Source organism: Zootoca vivipara, chromosome 6, assembly GCF_963506605.1.
Source record: "Zootoca vivipara chromosome 6, rZooViv1.1, whole genome shotgun sequence".
NCBI lineage: Eukaryota > Metazoa > Chordata > Lepidosauria > Squamata > Lacertidae > Zootoca > Zootoca vivipara.
Genome location: NC_083281.1, coordinates 1,958,592 through 1,983,691, shown reverse-complemented (window position 1 = coordinate 1,983,691; position 25,100 = coordinate 1,958,592). Strand labels below are relative to the sequence as shown.

At 49.9% G+C, this 25,100-nt stretch overlaps 1 protein-coding gene across 11 annotated transcripts in view; it reads left to right on the top strand.

Annotated features, from left to right (window-relative positions):
* TCF3 (transcription factor 3) overlaps positions 1-25,100 on the top strand; it is a 105,457-nt gene that overhangs the window by 56,814 nt on the left and 23,543 nt on the right. For 7 of the 11 annotated variants that reach the window (XM_035119259.2, XM_035119256.2, XM_060275300.1 and 4 more), the window contains exons 5-11: positions 664-760; positions 5,976-6,034; positions 7,014-7,143; positions 10,333-10,382; positions 18,249-18,351; positions 19,537-19,676; positions 21,542-21,668. In XM_035119259.2, coding sequence (XP_034975150.1) covers positions 664-760; positions 5,976-6,034; positions 7,014-7,143; positions 10,333-10,382; positions 18,249-18,351; positions 19,537-19,676; positions 21,542-21,668 — 706 coding nt within the window. The remainder of the gene's footprint in view (positions 1-663; positions 761-5,975; positions 6,035-7,013; positions 7,144-10,332; positions 10,383-18,248; positions 18,352-19,536; positions 19,677-21,541; positions 21,669-25,100) is intronic. The other 4 variants (XM_035119262.2, XM_035119261.2, XM_035119254.2 and 1 more) reach the window with 1 other exon arrangement.

The window sequence follows — 25,100 nt, the reverse complement described above, 5'->3', positions numbered from 1 at the left end:
ACAATGGGGGAGGGGCTTCATTTTTGGAATAATAAATTTTCAGAGTAGTTTTTACAGTTATATCAAAAATGACTGATTTGGTGATACAGTTAGAAATACATAGACAGATAATCATGAAATTATGGTGAGGTTTTTTAGTAAGTTAATGTTTTAGTTAAATAAATGGGTCAAATTGTTATTTAGGAAATGATTATTTTTCTCCTTCCAATAAAGTACAACAGAAAAAGTCGTCTGAATAAAAACAATTTGGGCTACTTTTTCTGCTGTACTTTACTGGAAGGAAAAAATAATCATTTCCTCAATAACAATTTGAACAATTTAACTAAAACAATAACATTATAGCATATGTATCTACGTTTGTTAACTATTTTTTAGAAAATACCTTAGAATGGAAATAATAATAATAGTTGTTGTTGTTGTTAAAAACTTAGGCTGAGTTTTTGCACACATGAAAAGCTTAAAACAATAATGCAACTTAAACAGAAAACTATCTTTAGAAAGATTTCCCCCCCAAAAGCATTTAATTTTAAAATTTTGATTTAATTTTTTTTAATCCAATTTTAAAAAATCATTGATGTTTATCCACTCTGTCGGAAAGTGACCCGTGTCGTGTTTGTTTTTTAAGGACCCACTCCTACAATGTTTTCTTTCTCCTCCTTCCAGCAGGGCTACGGCGAAGGCTCCCACTACGGCGAGCACAGAGAACTTCCATCCCATAATAGCCTATCTTCGTCATCATTCCTGGGGTCTGGGATTGTAGGTGAGAGCCGCTGTGTTGGTGGGAGAACCTAACTGCACAAAATGTTTCTCGGCGAGGGTGCTCGGCAGCGGGGTGGGCTAGATTGCCGCTGGGGGTCCCTTCTGGTTCCGGGTTCCACCCGAGGTGACCATCAGGACGACAAACTTGCTTTCTTTTGCGGGGTACAGGACCGCAGCCCCTAGAGCACCTGCTTTGAACGCAGAACGCCCCACGTCCAGTCGCAAGGTAGGGCTGGGAATGCCCCTCTCCCCCCCCCCCCGCTTGAAACCCTGCAGAGGCGCTGCCAACCAGTGCGGACACCACTGAAGTCAATGGGACATTTGGTACAGCGAGCAGCACAGACCAGATCTAGCTTTCTGCGTTTGGGTTAGCAGAGGGCGGTCGCTTCAGGTGTGCTATTTCGTTTTGCGGCCTGAGCGCGATCAGGTCGGGAGAACAAGGGCGCCTCTGAGCATGCCCCGAGTGCCGCAAGGAGCGTTTCCGGTACCGGGACGGCTGCTTTCGCACACAGGGCCGGGCAGCTGAGTTTTGGGGTTTGAACCCAGCTCCTAGTCTGCCACCCTAACCTCTAAACCACATGGGTGGGGTCTGCAAAGATTCGGAATAGGGCGATTCATTTTTATTTTTTAATGTCTGCTCCGAAGGTCTTATCTCACTACACTAGGGATTATATAGCTATACCTGAAATTTCATGCGCATCAGTTTATTTCTCGACCCTCCTCCACGAAAATAGCTGTTTACTTGGCCGTTTTCCTACTTTATGTCATCGTGAAGGCTGACATTTCAGTTCAGTGGAGCAGGGTCAAGATAGGAACCGATAGGCATGAAATTTCAGATAGGCTATATAATCCCTAGCGTAGTGAGATAAGACTTTTTAAAAAGTTTTTTTTTTTATAAACCGCCCTAATGGGGGAACCCCAAAGTGAATTTTGGCCTTTTCCCATCTCTGCCCGTCAGCAACAGTCTGCGTCTGCCCTTCCCCTCTTCCGAAACGCCCCCCCCCAGTCTGAGACACTGCTAATCCCCGCAAATCCGGGTGTTCCGGGGGGGGGGGAGAAAGAGGGAGGGCCGAGGGGGTGTCTGTTAATTCACCTGTGTCGATAAACAGATAGATACCAATAAAATCTCCATTGATCTCTTCTCCCTTTTGCAAACTTGCATATCTGCAAAGGAATCATCGGGTTTGGTTTTATTTTATTTTGGAGGGGGGGCGGGGGCAGCAAATAGTGGTTAAGTAGCCTGGGAGCCAATAAGCCCTGGGTGGGGATCCCTTTCAAGTCATTATTTCTCGCAATTAACTCCTTTTCCAAAAAGACCCAGCCTGCTAATCTGAGCCGACACCGTATTGGACAATGTTTTTTAATCGGTTCAGGCTGAGCAAGACACACTCACCACTACCCCCCCCCCCCCGCCTCCACCCCCCACCATGCCAATCACCGCCTTTAATCTCTCCACCTTATCTCGCCTCCTTCCTCTCTCGCCACTTCCCCCCCCCCAAAAAAGCATGCCATGAATTGCATTTTTAATAAAGTTATTCCACGGGTGGCCAACTCCCAAGAGACTGTGATCTACTCGTAGAGTTAAAAACTGGCAGTGATCTACCCCCTTTTGGGGGTTTCAGGTCACAGTTGTTGAGGGTTTTTTTTAAAGGAAGGAAAGCCCTGTTTTTAGGGGTTCAGGTTGAACTTTGTTGAGCTTTCTCTTTTTTTTAGGGAGGAGCCAGTGATCTGCCACAGGCGTCCAGTGATCTACCGGTAGATCACGATCTACCTGTTGGATGCGCCTGAATTATTGGATCCAGGCATTTTTTCGTTCTGGTTCCTGGAACCTGGGGCAAAGATGTTAGCTGTGGGTTTTGCGCCTACTTTTCTTAACCACGGTTTAGCGTTAACCCTGGTTTGGTTTGGTTTAAAAAAATAATAGATCTTCAGATGATCTGGACATTTTTCGTTCTGCTCCCTGGGAAACTGAGCAAACGCGCCAGCTCTGGGTTTTGCGCCTATTTTTCTTAACCGCGGTTTAGCCTTAACCCTGGTTGTTGTTGTTGTAATGTAATAGATGTTCAGACATTTTTCGTTCTGGTCCCTGGGACCCTGAGCAAATGCGCCAGCTCTGGGTTTTGCACCTGCTTTTCTTAACCGTGGTTTAGCTTGGGATTTTTGCGCCTGCTTCTCTTAACCATGGTTTAGAGTTAACCCTGATTAGATAGATAGATAGATAGATAGATAGATAGATAGATAGATGTTCAGACATTTGGTCCCTGGTGGACTTCCCTTCCTTGAAGGATTTTAAGCATAAGATGGAAGGTGGGCAGAGGAGGGCAACCAAGATTATCAGCGGTCTGGAAAACAAGCCTGATGAGGAACGGTTGAAGGAGCTGGATATGCTTAGCCTGGGAAAGAGGAGACTGAGAGGAGAGAGGAGAACCACCTTCAGATATCTCAAGGGCTGTCACATGGAAGGTGGAGCAAAGCATCTTCTGTCCAAAAACCCAAGTTGTCCAAGATAGTTGCAGGTCGTCCCTCTCCCCGCCCCCCTGCGTGACTTATTCGGGGTCTCTTAAACCCCGGTGCTCGGTACGCAGGTGGCGCTGCGGTCTAAACCACAGAGCCTAGGGCCTGCCGATCGGAAGGTCGGCAGTTCGAATCCCTGCGACGGGGTGAGCTCCCGTCTTTCAGACCCAGCTCCTGCTCACATAGCAGTTCGAAAGCACATCAAAGTGCAAGTAGATAAATAGGAACCACTCCAGCGGGAAAGTAAACGGTGTTTCCGTGCGCTGCTCTGGTTTGCCAGAAGCAGCTTACCATGCTGGCCACATGACCTGGAAGCGGTCAGCGGCCAAACGCTGGCTCCCTCGGCCTATAGAGCGAGATGAGTGCCACAACCCCAGAGTCATCCGCAACTGGACCTAAGGGGGGTACCTATATCTTTACCTTTAAACCCCGGTGCTAGATTTGCAAGGCGATTGGAGGGAGCGAAATTTCAGGAAACGCTACTCTCCCCCTTTGGACTCATCTCGCATCCTCGTCTCACAGAGATTGATGTGCACCAGGACATCACATTTGGAAAACTGGGGGGAGGGGGGGCGGCATGTGTGGAGAAAAGAAATAAGGGAAAACCTCGCGGTTCTCTCTCCCGGCAGAGGGGATTTAGGCCCTAGATCAGCCTGGTGACGAAACCCGGCGGCATTCATTTTTTTTGCGCATAGAGGAGGGAGAAATAAAGGGAGGGCGTGCGAGAGGCCGTCCTCCGCGTGGCAAATTTAGCTCCTAAACCGCTTTGAGAGAGGCGGGGGGGGGGGGGAATTAGGTCAGTTAAAAGATTTTGCCCTGCAACCCCGTGACCTCTTCCTGACTTAACGCTAAGCCTCTCGAGAGAAGAGTCGGGGAATGTGGGCGTCGTGGAGAAGCACACCACTTGTAGGGTGGTCATATTTTGACATTTGTTTGTGGGTGGTTTTTTTGGGGGTTTTTTTACACACACGCCCCCCTTTTTTAGGGACACCGGCAAAAAAAGTCAGTGATTCTGATAAGGGCTGCCCTATGACTGGGTTCCTCTCCGGACATTTTAGCCGTTTTTCGGAAGAATTCCGCCCGGGCGCCATTTTCGGCGGACAGGTCCCAGCTATGTCTGGGGAATTCCGGACGTACGGCAGCCCTAAGCTTTACATTTATACATTTTTGGCAGTTGGTGTGAGATACCAGGATGATTCCCAGTTCTGCCTCCCCTTCAAACTGGAACCAGGGAAGGCAGTTGGAGAGTGCATGGCAGCGAATCTTGCCATGTGCTTTCCTTTAAAGGCGACCCGGAATCTGCAACTAATCCAGAATGTCGTCCATCCTGGACACTGAGGTTCAGCACCGAGGGCCTTCTGGCGGTTCCCTCCCTGCGAGAAGTGAGGTTACAGGGAACCAGGCAGAGGGCCTTCTCGGTGGTGGCGCCCTCCCATCAGATGTCAAGGAAATAAACAACTATCTAGCTTTTAGAAGGCATCTCCACCTGCGGCCCTCCAGGATTTCTTGCCTTAAAGCAGCTAGCTCCCTTTTGCCCCAGCCATCGTGAGAAATGGTTGGGGAATTATGGGAGCCACAGCCCAATCATGTCCCCTCCCTGCCCGCGGACTGTCTGGCCAGAGTGGTGCATGCTCTGGTTGTCTCCTGCTTGGACTACTGCAATGCGCTCTCTGTGGGGCTGCCTTTGAAGGTGACCGGGAAACTACAACTAATCCAGAATGCGGCAGCTAGACTGGGGACTGGGAGCGGCCACCAAGACCATATAACACCGGTCCTGAAAGACCCACATTGGCTCCCAGGACATTTCCGGGCCCAATTCAAAGGGTTGGTGCTGACTTTGAAAGCCCCAAACGGCCCAGTAGACCTGAAGGAGCATCTCCATCCCGGACACTGAGGTCCAGCTCCGAGGGTCTTCTGGCGGTTCCCTCCCTGCGGGAAATGAGGTTACAGAGAACCAGGCAGAGGGCCTTCTCGGTGGTGGCGCCCGCCCTGTGGAACGCCCTCCCATCAGATGTCAAGAACTATGCAACTTTTAGGAGACATCTGAAGGCAGCCCTGTAGAGGGAAGGTGTTTTTTTTAAGGTTTAAGGGTTAATTTGTTGGAAGCCACCCCGAGACAAATAACAATAATATTTATTTATTTATTTGACAACTACATCCTGTCCCATTTCCACATTAATCTGCGTTTTCCTTTTTTCTTTCCGAAAACCCATATGCAAATGTATATTTTAAGTCCCAATTTCATCACAAAATATGTTCTTTGACACCTCCTTTTATCTCCAAAAATGCACCGTCTGTGGCGTAATACCTTTCTCAGTGGAGGCAAAATTCGGAGGAGTGCGAACTCCAGAACGGCAGAATTTCGCCCTGATCTGTGCATTCATTCGGGAGGTGTGAAGTTTTGGGTAAAGGGTGGTATAATAATAATAATAATAATAATAATAATAATAATAATAATAATAGGTAAGAAGAAGAAGCTTTGCTTAAAAACGTGAACTCAAATGCTCCCAGACCTGTTCACCCTCACTTCTTTGCCCTGTTCTCAAACATAAAAGTTGGAATGGGAACCCCAGAGGTCATGCAGTCCAACCCCCATTGCCTGAAACGCGGGTTCAAGAATGTTGACAGCAGCTCCGCAAGCGGTCCCCTGGTTTTGGGTGCTCACAGACTCTTTCTTTCTTTCCTCCTCTTCTTTTCTCTAGGGAAAGGCACAGAAAGAGGTGCCTACCCGTTTGGAAGAGACATGCCGGCTCTCAACCAGGTGAGCAAAATGTCCTTAACTTAATCCTTATCTGCTTTTGCTGTTAGTAGGGTTGCCAGTACAGAGCTTGGCAGGGTTTTGGTCACCCAGAGCCCGCCAGCAAATGGCACAAAGGCTTGGGTATACGCGGGTATTCACAGGTAGACTGCTGCAGAATGTGGAGTTTTCGTTCGGCTACGAGACCCCCAGCAGTTTTCGGAGAAAATCTGGCGAACTCCCAACTCAAAGAGGCAGGCAGCCCCTTTGCACTCCTGAAATCAGATTTCCCTGCTCCTTTTTAGTTAGATGCTTTCGCTGAGATTGCCCGCATTGCAGCGGGTTGGGCTACATGAGCCCTGGAGGGCCCTTCCCGGCTCTGCACTCCTATACTCTCTCCCCACCAACCCTCCAACCAAGATGCTGTTTTAAAACCCACACCGTTTTTCCCCGGCGTTGCGTTTCCAAAACAGCTGCGTGGGGACTAGCACCTCGTTGCCAGCGAGGATTTAATTTTTTTAATCGGAGGCGCATAAATGCCAGCCGGCAGTGGGTTTTAATGTTCTGCGTTTCTTTGCGGGGTTGGGGCGGGGATTGTTTGCAGGGAGGAGGCGTGAGGGTGGGGGGCAGGATCTGAATGCAGCAGCAGGCAAAGCTGCCCCTATAGCTCGGGGGGGTCTACACTGACCGGCCGCTGCTCCCCAAGAGTGTCTTTCCGTGTCTCCCCAAACTAGCGCAGGGCGCCAGTCCTCATGGTTTCAAGGGGAAGCAGAAACACACAGCCTTCTCTGAAGCCGAGCCCTGGCTCTCTCTAGGTCAGAATGGTATATGCTGCCTGCCTGCTTCTCTCGCACCCACAACCGGGTGCCCCCGTTCCTCGTCCTCTAGGTGAGGTAGGGTGGGGGAGAGAATGGGCCTGCCTTCTAGGGTCGGCGCGTCAGCCGCTTTTTCTCTGCTCTCTTTTTCACGGACGGCGTTGTTTTCCTCTCTCTCATCCCCGCAGCCCGGCTTCCTGCCCGGTGAAATGGGGATTTCGAGCCCCAGCGCGTTGTCGCCGACGGGGGTGAAGGGCGGCTCGCAATATTACCCGTACGCCAACAACCCTCGCCGGAGAGGGGCGGACAGCAGCATAGGTATATATGGGGCCTGGCGGGGTTTGGGGAGGCCGCCTTTCCGCGGGGCGTTTGTGGTGCTGCTTCTGCGGAAATCAGTATGTTGGCCCATCTGGCTGATGTTGCCTGCACAGACCGGCAGCAGCTCTCCTTCCTCACCCTGCTTGGAGAGGCTGGGCATCAAAGCTGGGGCCTTTCTGCATGCAAGGCAGGTGTCCCACCACTCAGCCACGGTGGGGGGTGGGGGGGGACAAGTTGCACACTTTCCATCAAAAACCCTCCTGGTCCCAAATGCCCCCAAACCTGCCCTACCTAGCTTGCCAGGGAACGGGGTGAATTTGCAAAGGCAGCGAGCTGCTGCATCTCCTGGGGGCGGGGAGACCCTCCCCCCCAGCTCTTCAGAAGCCCCCCTCCCCATTTATTACAGTGTGGGGCGGAGGTGCCTACAGGAAACGCTCTGCTCCGGTTCCAGACATCTGGCATTCATTGCGGGAAAGGAATCTCAGGAATGGAGACTTGTTGGAGAACTCGGCCATGTGCAAAAAAAAAAAAAAAAAAAAAGCTTCATTCTCCCCCCCCCCCTTTTCCACTTTGCCTAAGTTATTCTGCTTTATTTTGGGGCGGTAGTAGTCAAGGAAGCAGGCAATACCCACCCACCCCCACCCCGAAATAAACCAGGCCTTCAATAGGTGCCCTTTTCAGTGCATTTTCTCGGCACTGTGAGGTCTAGAAACCTAAAAACACAACCGAGATTCTCCAGAAGTTGGCAAGCCCAGCTATCTTGCACCGAGTTGAAACATCTCTTCATCCAGCTCTGGCTGGCAGCAGCTCTTCGGGTTTCTGGCAGGGAGTCTCTCCAGAAATGCCTCCCCAGCGAAGACACATTTTCTCGCAAAATGCCCCCAAACCTACGCTTTTTTTCTGCCTGTGGCCCCCTCACCAGCGAAGAGGCGTTTTCTTGCAAAACCGTTTTTTTGCAAAAAATAATAATGATAATAATAAAATCCCTTGAACATTCCCTGTCTGGAAAAGGGCGTGGGGCCGCTCTGCCTGCGCAACGCCCTCCCCCCATGGTCTCCCTCCTGCACAATTTCCTGCCCCTTCCTCTCCCCATTTTTTGCTTTCATCCTCCCGCCTTGGAACTAATGAAATCCACCTGTTCTGTGGCAGCAGGTTCACTCTGTAAAATGCCTCTCTCTCCCCCCCCCCAACCCCTCCAGCCCGCTCTGGCCTGCCGGGGTCTTAGTGCCGAGCTTTTTGGGATCCGTCTCCCAAAGGGGGTCGTGCCTGAAGAAAGGAAACTTAAAACGTTCCCGGATGCCTGGAGCCCCTATCCACCCGAGGGGCTGTCGTGTCTCTGTGCGACTCCCTGTTCCGAATTCTCAGGGCCGGGTGCAGGTTGCGCGTTTTGGCATTCAAGGTTTCGCAGAAGGGATAACCGTTAGAAATTCAAGCTGCAGGAATACGGCAGTACCTTGGTTCTCAGACTTAATCCGTCCCAGAAGTCCGTTCCAAAACGAAATAAAGGATTTCCAGAAGATATCCGGCACTGGGGGATTCTGGGGCAGGTGGGACAATGGTCACCTCCACCCACCTGCAAAGGGAAGGGCCCTTTTGTCCCTGGGGCAGGGAGAGATGGGCAAGTGAGATCGTTGTGCCCAGGGGGAGATGGAGGAGACCTTTGTTCCCGGAGAGAAATGGGGAAGAGAGCCCTTTGTCTCCCTGGGGATATACAGTGGTACCTTGGTTCTCAAACTTAATCGGTTCCGGAAGTCCGTTCCAAAACCAAGGCGCGCTTTCCCATAGAAAGGAATGCAAAACGGATCAATCCGTTCCAGACTTTTTTTATTAAAAAAAACCCCTAAAACAGCCATTGAACACGAATTTTACTAACCAGACCATTGAGCCATAAAATGAAAGCAGTAATCAATGGGCTGTACGATAAAATAAAGAAGACAGTATTGTAGATGATAAAAATTAAAATTATTATTTTTTCTTTACCTGCACTGATGGCGGTCATTGTTTGGATTGGGGGGGGGGGCTTAAGAACCAAGCTAAATCCGTTCCGGAAGTCCGTTGGACTTCTGAAATGTTTGGAAACCAAGGCGCGACTTCTGATTGGCGCAGGTACCCTGGAAACAATAGCCGACAGCCGCGTCGGACGGCCAACTTCTGAAAAACGTTTGAAAACTGGAACACTTACTTCCGGGTTTTTGGCATTTGGGAACCAAGGTACCACTGTACACAGGTAGCAATATACTTGCCTCCCCCCCCCTCCGTGAGAACAAGATGCTTGGCAGGAGTCTCTTTTATGCAGCTTGGAGGGCTTGAGTTCGAGAACGAAACCCTCGAGATTACAGCACGGAAACCAGGAATGCTAAAAATACCCCCGCCCTGAAATAGTGAGTTGCACGGTCATAACCGGAAGAGCGGAAACGTCTCGGGGGACCTTTTTCAAAACGGATCATGGCCTCTGTGCGCCCACCCAAAGCTTGCGCCCGTAATAAATCCACTGGACTTTGAGCGCGGCTTGGAAACTTATTCTTATTCATTGAATTTATATGCCGCCTACGCATGCAGGTCTCAGGGTGGTTTGCAGAAAGAAATCTGAATATAAAACCACAAAATACATCATCAGAATAAAAACAACAACCCAATAGCACACACACAAACAAAAAAACACCCCCAGTATTCTGACTCCAACAGAAGTCGGTGAGCTTTTTTCGCCCCTTCAAACCCCAAAATGCATTTCTTAATCCTTTCGAGATCTGCTTGTGAATCACCCCCGAGACCTGTGGGTTTAGGGTGGTCTATGAATTCAACAAATAAATAAAATACCGTACTTTTTCCGTGTATAAGGCTAAGGTTTTTTTTTTTACTCTAAAATAATGTCCAAAATCTGGGCTTGTCTTACACACAGATAGTATATACCTCCCCCCCCCGTCTTCTTAAATCGGAGTCCCCCCAAATAGGGGGCATCTTATACATGGGGGCATCTTATAGACGGAAAAATGCGGTGATAAGAATTAATAAATCTGGGGCACAACAGGTTGGGGACCTCGGTTGGCAGAAGGCATCCCCCTGGCGCTACGAAATCTATTCTGCCACATTAGGAATGGCTTTTTAAAAAAATCTGTAATTATGTTTGCTAATGCTTAAAAAAAACTCTCCCCCCTTTTTCTCCCCTTCCTCCTCGCACCCCAAATTCAGATGGACAACCGAAAAAAGTCCGGAAAGTTCCTCCAGGACTCCCCTCTTCGGTAAGCAATTTTCCGTTTTACTCTTTGGCAAAGTCGGCCCAGCTGGGGGTGTTTTCCCCCCCTTGTGCTGTCAGGGGGGGGCGCTACCAGCCTGTGCCTGCCATTGGCCGGACTTCTGTGATGTCACCGAATGCCCGGCGGTTGCAAACGTTAGGAATGCGTCGAGTTCGAGAGGGGTGGGCTGCAGGCAGGGCTGGCCGGAGACATTTGGGCACCTGGCGGGGAAAGGGGGTGGGGTGGGAATTAAAACTCTATATCGGGAACAAGGTGGGAAGTGGGGAATCCCTTTATGGATCAAGGGATCCCAGACCCTGAGATCTTTGGATCCCTTTCTCCGTGTGCCTCTTCCAGGAGAGGTCCGGACGGTGGCAACTCGAGAGCAGGGCCTTTTACGCGGTGGCTCCTCGTTTGCAAGATGCTCTCCCCAGGGAGGTTCGCCTGGCGCCTCCACTAGGTGCCAGGCGAAAATGTTCCTCTTCAACCAGGTCCCTTTTGAAATGTGTTTCATTTTCATTTGGGAATGGGGGTTAGTTTTTATTTCAACGGTGTATTTTGTGTTTTTGATGTTCCGGTTTTATCTCACAAACTGCCCTGAGAGCTATAGACATCATCATCATTAAATGAATATACCCGCAGGGCTCAGGGCGGTTCACGGAACAACTACTCAATAACAGCAACAACTACTCAATAACACACACACACCCCAAAAAAGATTAACAAATTAAATAAATAAAGAGGGAAAATCTATATTGGGGAGAAGCGGGGAATAAGCCCACCGGATAGCTCGGTTGGTTAGAGCCATGGATTGCCATATTTCAGAAAGTGAAAATCTGGACACAGAAGTTGTTGAGGTTTTTGGCCAAAGTGGTTGATCCAAAATCGACGCTTCTGACATGGCTTGGCAGATGGGCAGGGTAGAAATAATATATTAGTAGTAGTCGTCGTCGTCCGAATTTCCCCGGACATTTAAGCCATTTCCACCAGGACACTGTTTCTGACGGCAGAATACCCACCAAAGTCCAGGAAATTTCGGGTGTATGGCAACCCTAAAGGTTGAGCAGGACAAATAATAATAATAATAATAATAATAATAATAATAATAATAATAATAATAATAATACGAATGAACTCTTGATGCCGGCTGGGACTTTAAAGACATAAAAATCTCAGCTCAGAAGCCTCGGGGGGAGTTTCTCCCCTTTCCTCATCCTTCACCCCAAACTTTTAGGACGATAATATATAATAATAATTTATTATTTATACCCCGCCCATCTGGCTGGGGTCCCCCAGCCACGATGTGGGGGGGACACCCTCTTTCCCCCTGAATGCACATGTACGGATAAGGCGTGTCGGTCACTTAACTCGCGCTTGACCCACCTGTTCTCTTGCTTCCCCTCTCCGTTTTTATTTTAGGGTCACCCCCCTGCAAGCAAAGACATTCCCAAGCTGCGGGTTTTCAGGGGGCGAGCAGCCGGGGGGCCCCAGAAACGCCTCTGTGCCTGAGTTTTCTGTTTTATTTTCCGGATGAGGGGAAGGGGGTATATGCCCAGAATTTTTGGGGGGTGCATAATGAAACCCTCAAGCCCCACCCCACCCCCCAATCTTATCCCCCCCCCAATCTTATCCCCCCCCCAAAAAAAGACAGCAGGCGGAGGAGAATTCTCATTTCCTCTGATTCGAGAACTGCATGGTTATTTTTTTCCCCGGGAAGAGGGAAGGAATCATCCTTGCTTCAGTTTGCATAATTTTTTTTGGGGGGGGGGGATGACAACGACACATTCCCATTGCATGCACAAACACACCGTCCTGTTTGCAGATTGCCCTTATATTGGGATTTTCTCCGTTTGCACCCCCTGTTTTTTGAAGCTGCTCTTTTCTCCTCTCTCCCGCTGCCCCCACCGTCTTTTTTATTTTTTTGGTCTCGTCTCCCCTCCTCCTCGTGTTCCCCCCCCCATCCCCGCCAGCCCCACGCAGCTGCCTGCAAATCTGGCCGCTTGCCAACCCCTGGCAGATGGCACGGAGCTATTATTCCTGCTCGGCTCCCCGGCTCCTGCTATGTAATCAAATTATAGGAAAAGGCAATTTGCTGGATTTCTTATTCTTTGCAGCCGGCTACGTTCCCCCGCTCTGACTCCCCTCTTCTCTCTCTCTCTCCCCCCACCCCAAAAACCTGCACCTCTCGCTCCATTACACAGAACACGCTGCAGGGGGGGGAGGGGGGTGGGTCGTATTTTTATTTTATTCCCTGCAAACCTGTCCCCCTCGAGTTGGGTGGTTTAAAAAATATATATGCAAGATGATTATTATTTTTTAAAGGCTGTTTAGCAAGGGTGATCAAAACTTGGAGGGTAGAGCGTGTACGATTTTGGAATCGTTTATTATTATTATTTGTTCCTGGTTCCCTGCAAACCCGCCCCCTCCCCCCCCCCCGAGTTGGGTGGTTTAAAAAAAAAGATGCAATTTTTTTTTAAGGCTGTTTAGCATGGGTGCAAGATTCTCATCATCGAAATTTGGAGGGGGGGCGTGTACGATTTTGGAATCATTTATTATTATTATTATTATTTGTTCCTGGCTTCCTGCAAATTCGAGTTGGGTGGGTTTTAAAAAAGAAGAAGCTGTTTAGCATTGGTGCAAGATTCTCATAGTCAGAGCTTGGACGGGGGGCGGCGAACCGTTCTAACCCCATTCCCCCCCCCCATGATATATGCAAAGCGAGCGAAAAACCCACGTCATTTTAAAAGAGCTTGAGAATCTTCCCAGAGGCCTAAATTCTGCTCCTTTTGAAACTCTGAGGCCAGTTTCAGCTTGTGGTTTTTTGGTGTCTCAGAATCGGTCATTTCTGAATGAACACCCCCCCCCCCAAAAGGCGCCCTGGGTACAATTTAGAAGGAATGAGAAGCGCATAAAGGAACCATATGGGTGGGCAAATGAGTCCCAAGATCATTCCCCAATGGCATGCAGGCATGGCTGGGAATGCCCCCCCCCGGCAAAAAAAATCGCTAGAGAGTAGCTGCTGGTCAGAGTAGGCAACACTGGGCCAAAGGGACCCTGTGGTCCGACTCTGAATAAGGCACCATCCAGTGTTCCTGTTCAATCGGCTCTTCAGTCGCCATGAGGTCAGGTGAGGGAGAAGCTCCCTTGCCCGTGGAGTCGCTGCCGGCCCGTGCAAGCAGTATTGAGCCCCGGGACAGAGTCGGAGACCCAGCCCCTGAGACGCTGCCGTGCGATGAGTCTTTGGCGCAGCGCAATGCTTGAACCCATGGCCCCGAGGTTTAAGGGCTGTGCCCCGTAGGGGGTAGGAGGCAGGCGGCCGTTCCCTGCTCTGACCGGCAGCTGCATGCAAGAAATTGGGAGAACGCCTCTCGCTTTCTGCATTGCAGGGGGTTGGGCTGGATGACCTTTGGGGTCGGTTCCGCGATTCTACGATCTCCTCCAAATCTGGACTCAAGAGGCTTGAATGAGCTTTGCTAACCCCTTGAGCAGACCTGCTGCCCATGGCTTCCATGTTGACATTGAGGGGTTATTCCTGCCCTCCCTGGGGGTCTCCTAAAAGGATTCGGTGGGCAGGGTCAGCCTTAGCCCCACCCCAACATTTTACCAAGCTCTGCCCCCAAGCCGCCACCCTCTTAAAAGACTAGGCTCCACCTTCTCTTGACAGGCCCCGCCTCTTTTGCTCCACTGCTGCTGGAGAATGCTGGGCTCGGGGAGACCCGAGTTCAAATCCTCAGCTCGACACCAAGCTCATTTGGTGGGGGGGGGGGCATGCAACTTCCCTGCTTCCTGGCTGGACCTACCTTGCAGGGCTGTTGTAAGGATGACATGGCTGGCAAGGGAGAGGGGGAGAGAAGTGCGCCACCTTGAGGTCTTCGGGGTGAAGGGCAGGAGGTTAATTAAGTACAGCGGTATCTTGATCTTCAAACTTAATCCGTTCCGGAAATTCCGTTCCAAAACCAAAGCGTTCCAAAACCAAGGCGCGCTTCTTTCCCATAGAAAGTCATGCAAAACGGATTAATCCGTTCCAGACTTTTAAAAACAACCCCTAAAATGGCAATTTGCCATGAATTTTGCTATCTAACGAGACCATAGATCCGTAAAAAGAAAGCAATATTCAATGTGCTGTACTATAAAATAAAAAAGGCAGTATTGTAGACGATAAAAATGTAAATTGGTTTCTTTTCTTTACCTGCACGGGGGACGGTCATTGCTTGGATGGGGGGCTTTTATCCATTTCCGAAGTCGCACAATTAATCCATCCCACATGACCTGAAGGTGCTGCTGTGCAATGCCAGGTCGATGATGAATAAGACCACTGCCATTCACGACCTGATTGTGGATGGAGGATTTGACCTGGCATGTGTGACAGAGACCTGGTTGGATGAAGACGATGGGCCCGTTCTTGGCGCTGCTTGCCCACCAGGTTTCTCTTATGCACAGCAACCCAGGCCATCTGGGCGGGGAGGGGGGGTTGCAGTGATTTTTAGGAAGTCATTAGTTTGCACCAGGCGTCCTATTGGTAAGACTGAGTTTTCTGAGTGCATGTTCTGGAAGTTGGGCAATAGGGGCAGTACAGGATTCCTTTTGGTGTACCGACCTCCCCGCTGCACCAAGGATTCCCTGCCCGAGCTGCTTCAGGTCGTGTCGGATGTGCTCCTGGAGACACCTAGCTTGGTTGTCTTAGGGGATTTTAACATCCATGCCGACACGACCTTACAAGGAGCCGCTCGGGACTTTGTGGAAAGCATGGCCACCATGGGGCTGTCCCTGAATAAGTCTGGCCCAACTCATAGCCGCGGACATGCCTTGGACTTGGTGTTTACCTCTATGGATGGTGGTGATCTGACATTAAGTAAAAGCGAAACAAAAGAAGTGCCATGGTCAGATCACTTTCTGGTGCAACTGGACTTCTCCGCAACCCTTCCCCTCTGCAGGGAGGTGGGACCGATTCGGATGGTCCGCCCCCGCTACTTAATGGATCCAATTGGCTTCCAGAGAGTGGTAGGGGATGTTTTATCCCATGTCGATGGCCTTTCAGCTGATTCCCTGGTGGCCCGCTGGAATGCGGAGTTAACCAGCGCTATTGACTGTCTGGCTCCGAAGCGCCCTCTCAGATTGCATGGAGCCCGGACAGCCCCGTGGTTTTCCCCGGCGCTGAGGGTGATGAAACAGTCATTGAGACGGCTAGAGCGCCGGTGGCGGAAAACTCATTTTGAATCAGACCGGACACGGGCTAGAGCTCAACTTCGAGCCTACCAAGTGGCAATGGCGACGGCGAAGAGGACCTTCTTCACCGTCTCCATCGCATCTGCAGAAAACAGCAGCAGGAGACTCTTCCAGGTGGTTCGCAATTTAGCGGAACCACCTGCTCCATCCGGGCCCAGTATGGGCCACATGATCTCCTGCAATGATTTTGCAAAGTTTTTTGCAGATAAAGTCGCTCAGATTCGGGAAGAGGTAGACTCCACCGTGGGAGCAGGGCCGGGGCGGGGGAGTGCTAGAGTCCTGTCTAGTCAAGTTTTGTGGGATCAATTTCAATCTGTTACCTCCGAGGATGTGGACAGGCTGCTTGGACGAGTGAAACCAACCACCTGTCTCCTTGATCCTTGCCCATCCTGGCTTATAAAAGCTAGCCGGGAAGGGCTGGGCGATGGGCTTCGCGGGTTGGTAAATGCTTCTCTCCATGAGGGAGCCTTCCCAGACCCGCTGAAAGAGGCGGTTATTAAACCGCTTCTAAAAAAACCATCTTTAGATCCGGCCAATATGGCCAACTATCGCCCAGTCTCAAATCTTCCATTCTTGGGCAAGGTGATTGAGCAAGTGGTTGCTGAACAACTCCAGGCACGCCTGGAAGAAGCGGACCATTTGGATCCCTTCCAGTCAGGATTCAGGCCTCATCATGGGACTGAAACTGCCTTGGTCGCACTGGTCGATGATCTCCGGCGGGCTAGGGACAAAGGTGAGAGCTGTTTCCTTGTTCTGCTGGATCTCTCAGCGGCTTTTGACACCATCGACCATAACATCCTTCTGGACCGTCTAGAGGGCTTGGGAGCTGGGGGCACTGTCATGCAGTGGTTCCGCGCCTTCCTCCTGGGCCGTGTTCAGAAAGTGGTGGTGGGGGATGAGTGTTCAGACCCCTGGGCTCTCACTTGTGGGGTGCCTCAGGGTTCTGTCCTCTCCCCCAAGCTTTTTAACATCTATATGCAGCCGCTGGGAGAGATCATCAGGAGGTTTGGGCTGGGTGTCCATCAGTATGCTGATGATACCCAGCTCTACCTCTCTTTTAAATCAGAACCAGTGAAGGCGGTGAAGGTCCTGTGTGAGTGCTTGGAGGCGGTTGGAGGATGGATGGCGGCTAACAGATTGAGATTGAATCCTGACAAGACAGAAGTACTGTTTGTGGGGGACAGGAGGCGGACGGGTGTGGAGGACTCCCTGGTCCTGAATGGGGTAACTGTGCCCCTGAAAGACCAGGTGCGCAGCCTGGGAGTCATTTTAGACTCTCAGCTGTCCATGGAGGCACAGGTCAACTCGGTGTCCAAGGCAGCTGTTTATCAGCTCCATCTGGTACGCAGGCTGAGTCCCTACCTGCCCACTGACTGTCTCTCCAGAGTGGTGCATGCTCTAGTTATCTCCCGCTTGGACTACTGCAATGCGCTCTACGTGGGGCTACCTTTGAAGGTGACCCGGAAACTACAACTAATCCAGAATGCGGCAGCTAGACTGGTGACTGGGAGTGGCCGCCGAGACCACATAACACCGGTCCTGAAAGACCTACATTGGCTCCCAGTACGTTTCCGAGCACAATTCAAAGTGTTGGTGTTGACCTTTAAAGCCCTAAACGGCCTCGGTCCGGTATACCTGAAGGAGCGTCTCCACCCCCATCGTTCTGCCCGGACACTGAGGTCCAGCTCCAGGGGCCTTCTGGCGGTTCCCTCACTACGAGAAGCCAAGTTACAGGGAACCAGGCAGAGGGCCTTCTCGGTAGTGGCACCCACCCTGTGGAATGCCCTCCCACTAGAGGTCAAAGAGAACAACAATTACCAGACCTTTAGAAGGCATCTCAAGGCAGCCCTGTTTAGGGAAGCTTTTAATGTTTGATGGATCTCTGTATTTTAATGTTTGATGGATTTCTGTGTTTTAGAATTTCTGTTTTGTTGGAAGCCGCCCAGAGTGGCTGGGGGAACCCGGCCAGATGGGCGGGGTATAAATAATAAATTATTATTATTATTATTATTATCCGTAGCTGAACTGGGTTCCACACAGTCGCAGAAACAAATGAACCGAAAAAGCCTCAAAAACGCGAAATAAAGAGTGAAAACAAAAGCGGCAAACTTAATCCGTCCCGGAAGTCCGTCGGACTTCTGAAATGTTTGTAAACCAAGGCGCGGCTTCTGATTGGAGTAGGTGCCCCGGAAACAATAGCCGACAGCCGCATCGGATGTCCGGCTTCCGAAAAACGTTCGAAAACTTCTGAGTTTTTGGTGTTTTGGAACCAGATACCACCAGCCTGTTGCGTTTCATTGTAATTTATACTGTATTTGGTGTTAGCCATCCTGAGCCTGGCCCTGGCAGGGGAGGCCGGGGCATAAATAAAATTGTTATTATTATTATTTATTATATTCCATGAGCCGCCAATTATTAATAATTTTTAAGTTGTTATTTATGTCCTGCTCATTTGGCTGGGTTGGCCCTCTAGAAAAAGAAAGGAAAAAAAACAGACTAAAAAAAGAAACGGAATAAAATTTCTAGGCTCGGGAATCGCAGGTTCCTCCGGAAGTCGTTGGGATTCGCACCCGGCACGGACTCTGTAGATGCTGCTGGCTGGGGAAAAGCGTTGACAACTTTCCCTCTTTTTTTCTCTTTTAACAGGTATATCCACCCAACTCAGGTGACGACTATAGCAGGGAACCGGCCAGCTACCCCCCCTCCAAAGCCCCCAGCACTGTCTACCCTGGAGCCTTTTACATGCCAGGTAAGGGCGGAAGAACAAGGGGGGGTGAACTTTTGGGGTGCCTTGCGGTGGGGGGCCAGAGAGAGAAAACCTGGCCCCATGGAGCTGTCCCTTCATTTTTACCAACCTCGAAAGATTAAATTGGATTCAATTGGACTGAGCCTTTTTTAAAAAACCCCGTACGACCACCCTGCGAGGTGGGCCCGGAGCATGGGGATTCGAGCCTGGTCCGACTCGGGGGCGGGGACCGGGACCCTGACCCGAGGGGGAGACATTTGTGGCCCTCTGGTTGTTACTGGGCTACAACTCAAAATGGCCCTTGGCCTCAGGACCTACTGGGCTCTAGGAGTCCCCACAGCATCTCTGGAGGGTCACAATTTTCCTTCCTTCCTTCCTTCCTTCCTTCCTTCCTTCTTCTCTCTCCTTTTTCTTTCATCTCTCTCTCTCTCTCCCTCTATCTCTTTCTTTCTCTCCCTCTCTTTCTTTCTTTCTTTCTTTTTTTCTCTCTCTCTCTCCCTCCTCTCTCTTTCTTTCTTTCTTTCTTTCTTTCTTTCTGTCTTTCTGTCTTTCTGTCTTTCTGTCTTTCTGTCTTTCTATCTCTTTCGCTCTCTTTCTTTCTCTCCCTCCTCTCTCTGTCTCTCTCTCTCCCCCTCTTCTCTCTCTTTCTTCCTCTCCTTCCTCTCTCTCTCTCTCTCATTTATTTCTCCCTTTCTCTCTTTCTGGACTCAGCTACACAGCTGCAAGTAAAACACCTTAAATGTGTTGCAAAGCACGAAATACAAATGCGACACTAGGTGGCGAAAGTGAGCTATGCCAAATTCAATGTAATTTTCCAAACTTTTTTTTTAAAACGTTTTTTTTAAAAAATGTTTCACTGAGAACAAGAGGAACAAACGTTTAAAGTAGATTTATTTATCTCCTTCCTCCCTCTGTCACTCTCTCTCTGTGTGTGTGTGTCTCTGTCTCTTTCTATCTATCTCTTTCTCTCTTTCTGGACTCAGCTACACAGCTGCAAGTAAAACGCTTTATAAACAGGTTGCAAAGCGCAATATACAAAGGCAACACTAGGTGGCAAGAGTGAGCTATGCCAAATTCAATGGATTTTTTTCAAAATTAGTGAAATGTATAAATTTGAAAAGCATAAATAATTTCTTTGAAAAATGGAGAGAGAAAAAGAAACCCTCTTTTTTTGTCCTCATCTCGCAGATGGACTTCACAACTCAGCGGATTTGTGGAATTCCTCCACCTCCATCAGCCAGTCCAATTATGGGGCCATCCTGGGAGCGTCGTCCTCCCCTATCCCGCAGTCCGGCAACTTCAGCAGTCTTCATCAGCACGAAAGAATGGTAATTTTTTTAGGGGGGGAGGTAGTAGTAGTAATAATAATAATTATTATTTATTTATTTATTTATTTTTACCCCACCCATCTGGCTGGGTTTCCCCAGCGATTCTGGGCGGCCTCCAACAAGAGATTAAAAGCACCATAAAACATCAAACATTAAAAACTTCCCTAAACAGGGCTGCCTTCAGAAAGGCAGGTCGTTGTTTACTGCTTTGACATCTGATGGAAGGGCGCCACCACCGAGAAGGCCCTCTGCCTGGTTCCCTGTAACTTCGCTTCTCGCAAAGAGGGAACCGCCAGAAGGCCCTCGGCGCTGGACCTCAGTGTCCGGGCAGAACGATGGGGGTGGAGGTGCTCCTTCAGGTCTACTGGGCCAAGGCTGTTGAGGACTTTAAAGGTCAGCACCAACCCTTTGAATTGTGCTCTGAAACGTACTGGGAGCCAATGTAGGTCTTTCAAGACCGGTGTTATGTGGTCTCGGCGGCCGCTCTCAGTCACCAGTCTAGCTGCCGCATTCTGGATTAGTTGTAGTTTCCGGGTCACCTTCAAAGGGAGCCCCATGTAGAGCGCATGGCAGAAGTCCAAGCGGGAGATAACCAGAGCATGCACCACTTTGGCCAGACAGTCTGCAGGCAGGGAAGGCCTCATCCTGCGTACCAGATGGAGCTGGTAGACAGCCGCCCTGGACACAGAATTGACCTGTGCCTCCATGGACAGCTGGGAGTCCAAAATGACCCCCAGGCTGCGCACCTGCTCCTTTGGGGGCACAGTGACTCCATTCAGGACCAGGGAGTCCTCCACACCTGCCCGCCCCCTGTCCCCCCAAAACAGTCCTTCTGTCTTGTCAGGATTCAACCTCAACCTGTTAGCCGCCATCCATCCTCCAACCGCCTCTAGCCACTCACACAGGACCTTCACTGGTTCCGATTTGGGGTTTGGGGGGTGAAAACCTCCAAGGGCATCCGGGGTCCCTGAAGGACAGAGCGGGGCTGCACCCCACAATCACACGCACACCCAGTTTGGTCTGGTATAGACAACCACGTGGGGGTCCCTGAGATGTGTCCATCCGTTCCAGACCAATGGGGCTCATTCATAGCCCATTTTAGGAACGCAACAATGGCAGGTTTGAATGCCCTGAACCCAAGAAAAAGGGGTTGTTGGGTGTTTATTAGCATTATTATTATTTTTTGAATTTATATACCGCCCCATACTTGGAGGTCTCGGGGCGGTTCGCAAAGCAAAAGCAAAATATAAAGCCAAATAATATGTAATCAAAATAAAAGCAACAACCCAATCATTCCCCCCCCCCGGGACCAATAATAATAATAATAATAATAATAATAATAATAATAATAATAATAATAATTTCATTTTGGTACACCTAGGGCTGCCATACATCCAGAATTTCCAGGTGTATCCAGGACTTGTCCGTCGGAAAAAAGCGCCGGGCAGAATTTCTGAAAATCACTAAAAAATAAGCTCAAAAACAGGCACCCCCAAACTCGGCCCTCCAGATGTTTTGGGACTACATTTCCCATCATCCCTGACCATTGGTCCTGTTAGCTAGGGATGATGGGAGTTGTAGTCCCGAAACACCTGGAGGGCCGAGTTTGGGGGTGCCTGCTCAAAAACGTCACATTTTTGCGTGGGGGGGAAGAGATTTGGGGGGGGATTAAGGCAAGAATAAAATATTGCCCTATTGCCATGGAGTAAAGGGGATGCGGTTAATGTAGGGCTGCCGTACGCACAAAGTTTCCCAGATATAGCCAGACGAGAATGTTGTCCGGGTGGAATTATCAAATGGCAGCGAAAATATCCTTTTGGGGCAATTTTACTAAAAAACAGGTCGACCACTTTGTCCCCTTCCAGAATTACCCGATGCATTCAGGGGAAGTGAATGGCGGGATCCCCTCGGTCTCGGGGTTTTCCTCGGCCTCCAACCAGTACGGAGTTTCCAGCCACACGCCCCCCATCAGCGGAACGGAGAGTGTCATGGGTTCGTATCCAAACCCTTCCCTTTTATTTTATTTTGTTTTTTCCTATTATTGCTGATATAATTGAGGATCCGAGCTGCCTCCCTTTCCCAGAAATTTACAGGCCAAAGTTGGAGGCGCATGCATGCTCCGGCAACCGAAATGCCACGAGGGCTGCAGCTTTCTAAAACAAAGATGGGAATCCTAGAATCATCCAAGGAAGGAGAGAGGGTTGTGGTTTGATCTAAAAGGAATCTTAACCTTGCTGAGCTGAGTTGTTAGACTGCGGAATTCCCTGCCACAGGAGGCAGAGATGGGTGCAGCCGTGGATGGTTTTACAAGAGGATTGGATGCATTCGTGCATCCACCCCACCCCACCCCACCCAGGGCTCCATTTGGGATAGTATTTAAAGGGCTGTAGAGCTGAGGCCTAGTCTGTAAAGTGGAGCCGAGGCCTAGTCTGTAGGCTGTAAAGTAGAGGCGAGGCCTAGTCTGTGAAGTAGAGGCGAGGCCTAGTTTGTAGGCTGTAAATTAGAGCTGAGGCCTAGTCTGTGGGCTGTAAAGTAGAGCCGAGGCCTAGTCTGTAAAGTGGAGCCAAGGCCTAGTCTGTAAAGTAGGCTGTAAAGTAGAGCCGAGGCCTAGTCTGTAAAGTGGAGCCGAGGCCTAGTATGTGAAGTAGGCTGTAAAGTAGAGGCGAGGCCTAGTCTGTGAAGTAGAGGCGAGGCCTAGTTTGTAGGCTGTAAATTAGAGCTGAGGCCTAGTCTGTGGGCTGTAAAGTAGAGCCGAGGCCTAGTCTGTAAAGTGGAGCCAAGGCCTAGTCTGTAAAGTAGGCTGTAAAGTAGAGGCGAGGCCTAGTCTGAAGTAGAATTGAGGCCTAGTTTATAGGCTGTAAATTAGAGCTGAGGCCTAGCCTGTGGGCTGTAAAGTAGAGCCGAGGCCTAGTCTGTAATGTGGAGCCAAGGCCTAGTCTGTGAAGTAGGCTGTAAAGTAGAGGCGAGGCCTAGTCTGTCGGCCTTGGCTTGGGCTAGTATTTAAATGCAAGCTAAGGCCTCCACCCTGTATCTCCATTCCTTGGTCCCGGCCTGACTGGGTTGTCTGGTAATGGCCGCCTGGGTGGTTTCAGTTGCTCGGTTGATGACGTCATTATTTGGCGCCGCCCTTCAGAGCTTTTGCTGGTGACAGCGCGCGATCTGCCTTTCTATTGGATGCTGCTGGAGTCTTCTGGTGATGTGTAATTTGCGTGCCACTTTTTTGTGTGTTTAATCATTATTTTAGGTATGAAAGGTGTGCTTTTTTGGATTTTATAAAATGCCAGATCCCTCCCTGATGGGCAAGGTACGCTTTGCCCTAATTTGATGCAATTCAGTTCAGCAGTTACGGTGCAAGGGTGTTACCTCCGCGCACGCAGTGTCTACATTTTTATATATATAGATAAATCTTAGGGCTTTGAATCAGTACTCAAATAGTGGATCTTATTCTGATTGCCCCAGCTCTTGTGACAATCTTGCAGCACTGGGGATATTAGACCGGGGTGGGTGGGTTGAGTTTAGGCAAAGCCAATAGCTAAGTGTCCTACGCAGGATCCGTCATTCTACCGGGGGAAGATTAGCCTCTAGGCCAGGGGTCAGCAAACTTTTTCAGCAGGGGGCCGGTCCACTGTTCCTCAGACCTTGTGCGGGGCGGACTATATTTTGAAAAAAAATATATGAACGAATTCCTATGCCCCACAAATAACCCAGAGATGCTTCTATATATATAAAAATGTAGAATGTGTCCGTTCGTTCGCCGTTCGTTCTGCTTGAATGATCTACAAAACCGCTTGACCGAATGCGTTGAAATTTTGACACAACGTCACATGCGAATAGGAGATTAATATAAGACACTTTGCGTGGACAGGTGTAACAGCTGGGCCACGTAAAAAACCCCAAACCCCGTGTTTCAGAACACACAACTCACCCAATAGTGCATGCTGGGGAAAAGAAGCCAGAAGAGGTTTCAAAAGAGCACCCTCTAGCGACAGCAACATGTTACTGCAGCTATAGAACCTTCCCTCTCAACAGCACCTCTACTGCAGTTTACATACTAGGCCGAAGCCTTTACAGACTAGGCTGAATGGAGGCACTGACTCGCCTGGGTGGGGGTTGGGGGGAGGTGGGGACGGGATAGGTCAGGGCACAATGGGACCAGTCACAGGGATGAGCCAGGGGGTGGGGGGAAGAGGGGGCATGATGTGTCATGGGACAGGACAGGGTGGCGGGAATCACAGGGATTACCCACAGCAATGCGTGGCAGGGTCAGCTACTTTTTTTTTAAAGGACACATTCTACTCATGTAAAAACATGCTGATTCCCGGACTGTCCGTGGGCCGGATTGAGGAGGCAATTGGGCCACATCCGGCCCCTGGGCCTTAGCTTGGGGACCCCTGCTCTAGGCGCAATGATGAGTTTGAGACACAGGGCGGGACAGAGAAAATTGGCCTTATTATTATTATTATTATTATTATTATTATTATTATTATTATTATTATATTTATACCCCGCCTTTCCCAGTCAAGACCGGGCTCAGGGCAGCTAACAGCAAGAATATCAAAGCAAGCATAAAAGAAACAATTCAATTAAAATGTAGATTAAATTCAATTTTAATATTTGGAATCTACAAGTGCAACCTCATTTAAATATCTGTAGGATAAAGCCTTAGGGGAGGATAACACCGGGGTCTGACAAGAATTGAGTCAGTCCAAAGGCCAAGCGGAACAGCTCCGTCTTGCAGGCCCTACGAAAAGATGACAACTCCCGCTGGGCCCTAGTCTCCTGAGAGAGAGCGTTCCACCAGGTCGGGGCCAGTACTGAGAAGGCCCTGGTCCTGGTCGAGGCCAGCCTAACCACCTTGTAACTCGGGAACTCCAGTATGTTATTGTTTGTGGACCTTAATGTCCTCCGCGGGGAATACTGGGAGAGGCGGTCCCGCAGGTACGAGGGTCCTAAGCCGCATAGGGCTTTAAAGGTCAAAACCAGCACCTTAAACCTGACCCTGTGCAGCTGGTAAAGCACCGGATGAATGTGATCCCGTGGTAAGGACCCTGCTCATCATTGCATAAGTTTCGCGATCAGAAAAATGAATTTCCCAGCTGCCCCGATGACCCCGATGATGAATCGGGGAGGGGGGCTGGTTTATTTGCAGCGACAGGGGTGGTGGTCCCGCAGGTTTATTTCCCTTCCGTCACCTGTCTCAGGTGCCAAAACCCCCCCCTCTTCTGGCCTTTTCTTCCTCCTGCTTCCTTCTGCCGGCTCTCCGCCCCCCCCCGCGCCCCCCCCCCAAGTTCTCGTCCTTTCCTGCTTGGATGTAGGTTAATCCCTTGGGGAGTGTCGGAAAGCCATTAGTGCTACGGAAATAGATGCGTTTGGGTCTAAGCCGCTGTCTAGGGGCCGCCCGACACTAATGCCTCCCCCTTGTAC